This window comes from Folsomia candida, unplaced genomic scaffold (genome assembly GCF_002217175.1).
Source record: "Folsomia candida strain VU population unplaced genomic scaffold, ASM221717v1 Fcan01_Sc001, whole genome shotgun sequence".
NCBI lineage: Eukaryota > Metazoa > Arthropoda > Collembola > Entomobryomorpha > Isotomidae > Folsomia > Folsomia candida.
The window spans coordinates 3,333-6,473 of NW_019091193.1; the positions used below are offsets into that span (position 1 = coordinate 3,333).

The 3,141-nt window shown below is 36.3% G+C and overlaps 1 protein-coding gene across 3 annotated transcripts; it reads right to left on the reverse strand.

Moving 5' to 3' along the window:
* Positions 1 to 389: 389 nt before the first annotated feature.
* Positions 390 to 2,668, reverse strand: LOC110842363. Of its 3 annotated transcripts, XM_035846889.1 has the most exons (6): positions 2,456 to 2,668; positions 1,990 to 2,086; positions 1,842 to 1,911; positions 1,579 to 1,728; positions 1,054 to 1,236; positions 390 to 901 (listed from the first exon to the last, which is right to left on the reverse strand). In XM_035846889.1, the coding sequence occupies exons 1-6, from the start codon at positions 2,571 to 2,573 to the stop codon at positions 575 to 577; spliced, it is 945 nt and encodes a 314-aa protein (XP_035702782.1). In that variant the 5' UTR covers positions 2,574 to 2,668; the 3' UTR covers positions 390 to 574. The 3 variants fall into 3 exon arrangements, with proteins under 3 accessions (XP_035702782.1, XP_021943788.2, XP_035702783.1); XM_022088096.2 differs by having other exon boundaries at positions 1,842 to 2,086; XM_035846890.1 differs by lacking the exon at positions 2,456 to 2,668 and having other exon boundaries at positions 1,842 to 1,931.
* Positions 2,669 to 3,141: the final 473 nt, after the last annotated feature.

Here is a 3,141-nt window from a genome sequence, read left to right on the forward strand (position 1 = left end):
TTTATTATTTCCAGCATCAGCGCCCCATTTCATTCACTATCATACAAATAGATACAAATATACAATAACTATCAAATTTCAAATATGATGTAGGGAACATATTAAAATCATTTGCTAATTGTTCTTGTCACTAAAAAATTATGAATGCTTGCAATTATACCTAAAGTTGATACATAATATACAGGTCTTACTAAATAGTCGACTCCTTTCCCCAATAATATGCATACGTGAACATGTTGCTTATGTAATTTAGTATAAAATAAAATGGGATGGGGCACTGATACTGGAAATATTAAAATTCTATATCCTTCACTGGAGAAGAAATTTATTAAATACTTTTTATCGCACTTCTTAATCTCATCTAAGCTTTCCTTTTTTGGGTTTCTTTTATATAAATTTTGATGTGCATATATACTTACATATCTTTGAAATCATAAATTTTGTGTTTGTCATGCATACATATTATTAATCTCAGTGGTCGTATCGAAATTCAAAATTTATGAAATGCACAATCAAATTCCATCAAATTTCAGTCATATTTATGAGCAAATTGATGCAAATTTTACAATGACGTTCAAGTATTTAATGCCTTACGCGTCTCTATAGGTGCAAACTTCCACTCAGAATTGTACGATGGTGGTCGGGTCGATGACGATGTAGACACCACGCTGATGCTATCATCACCACTTTCACTTTCAGTACCGTCCATTAACGACCAACAGCTCGAAGACGCATTATCAGACGTGGCCCAAGAGGCGAGCGACTGTTCGGAAAGGCTGCGTTGCAACTGACTCTTATAAGCGAGGGAGACCTCCTCAAAGTCAGAGGGGTCAGAAAACACAGACGTCCCGATATGGATGGGCACGATGATTTGCAAATTGACAAATTTGGCGACAGTAACCTGAGCAAATTAATTAATTAATGTTGCCAATGAGTTTGCGAAAATGGACAATTGAAATAGTGCCGTGCACGAGCTGGAATCCGACTTTGAAATTTGCATGCAGAGCACTAAGTACATAATTTGAAAAGACATGTGTGACAACTTGTTCTTACAATTATGCAATACGACAATTTAATGAATTTGCACCCGTCTGCTCCCATATTTGTGGGGACGGTATGGGGAACTAGGAAAGTGCAGTTCCATGAAATATTCCTCCTCGGTCCGGGAGGAATTAAGGGTCCTTCCTTATGAACGAGGATGATAACTTCTTGGTCCTTCATTTGTCGGGAGAATAGCTGAATTTGGAATTCAAAAAAACATAAAATTTAAGTAAAGATCCGAGACAAATACATAAATATGTACATATTTAATTGTGTAGCTGAGGAACGCTGATTCTATCAAATTTTATACTACTTTTTCACCAAGTTGGCTAAATTTCTAATCCATTTCCAAATTGAGTGATCGATCCTAATTTAATGAGTTAAAGTTATTGATTAAAAAATCTTGCTTGTGCCAAACCCACGCTGCCGAATACGTAGGTGACATTCTGAAAAACATTGATTTCAAAATAATAATGTGCATAAAATGTGCATAAATAATATGCGACGCATGTTATGCGTAATAATAAGTATGTGCACCTGTTGAAACACCATTTTCACCGAGCCCAAAGGGAGCCTTAAACCGTTCTCGATATTCACAGACAGAGACACCGTGTCCCCCGGAGATGCACAAGTCTGGTTCATGGAAACGGTCAGTTTCGCCAATTCTCCCGATTTGGAGGCGAATTCCTGAACAAATTTTGAAATTAATTCGCGAATCGTCTCACTTCTAAATTATTGGGTATTTATTTTCATGCTGGGGACATTTTACATCCTATTAGTTTTTTGTTCTGTTTGCATACCTTCATTTCATTAAATTGTGCCGTGAAGGCATCCGCCGCTGGGTTTGATAACCCAATGATGACGATCTCACTGAGACAGAGTAACGATTCCTTAAAGAAAAGTGGACTGTTCGGCCTGCCAAAAAAGACGAGACGGTAAACTGTGTACCCCAGTCCGCCGATGAAAGTTGACCATAACGTTTCCGGCAAATCCAACTCGAACGGGGTGTCAGCTCTACTTGCGCGAGGAATTGAGATAAACTCATCTGCATACAAAATCAATCAAGTATTGAATCAAATGCGTCGCAGAAATGTGCAAATCTTCTCAAATCAAATTTCATTTTGACTGTAAATTCTCACAATCAAAGGACCAGATTTAATTTTGCATATGGTTAAAATTTGTATTTATTATGGAGCACTTTACATACAAATTCATTTGGGAAAAACTTTCATAAAATTTTTCGCTGGTAAATTTGCTCATTTGCAAGCTTTCCAAAACAAGGAGTTTGTGGTATTTATTAGTAATTTGGCACAAATTTTGTTTAAATCTGCAAAAAAATGTTGCAAAATTCTATGCGCGAAATTTTGCACGATAATTTATCAACTTATGAAATCTACAACTTTCTCTTGCTCACCGTAAATAGTCAATGTTCGCTCAGACCCGTCAAACACTAAGGAACCTCTTAATTTATCTCCGGCCGAAAAAACTAGTGACGGCCGTTCAAAATTAATGGCTTTCAATCGTTTAAGCATGTTACTTATTTGTACATAAATTATTTAAGTAAAATTCGCAAATATTATGGTGAAGAAAGTAATGTTTTCACAGCTGGGAGATTTGACAATGAATGAAAAAGTATGTAGGGAAAGTATACAAGTATGCTACAGGTTTACAATGGGGAAAGCGGGAGCGAAATAGGTCGATAATCTCCCGGGTAAGTAAGGTGAAAGTTTTCCAGGGAGAAAGCTGAATTGAGGATGCTCCAATATTGCCAAACATGTTAACTGAACTGGATGAAATTTTACGTTTTTCACTTACATGAAATGCTATATACAGTCAGGTGCAAATCTTTAGAGCCACCCTTATTTTCGTCATAAATTTTGATCGAGTCATGATAAAATTACCAAATTGGGCAATAATCTGTACAACACTATCCTACACAAGTGACAGAAGCCACGAAGTCGAAACTCACCGCATACAATTTTTTTCTTACTTAATGTAAAAAATAGGGGGTGCAAACCTTTAGAGCCACCTAGTTTCTATTTCGAATTTATCATCTGTTTTTTGGTCTGAGACGAAATTTAATGAAGTTGCATTTTTAAC

Excerpts from the sequence above, each read along its gene's own strand:
- LOC110842363 (XM_022088096.2), bottom strand. The coding sequence starts at position 2,573 with ATGCTTAAACGATTGAAAGCCATTAATTTTGAACGGCCGTCACTAGTT. Across the intron at positions 2,087-2,455 it reads GCGAACATTGACTATTTACG|ATGAGTTTATCTCAATTCCT; the intron begins GTGAGCAAGAGA and ends TTTTGTATGCAG. Across the intron at positions 1,237-1,578 it reads TGAAAATGGTGTTTCAACAG|CTATTCTCCCGACAAATGAA; the intron begins GTGCACATACTT and ends TTCCAAATTCAG.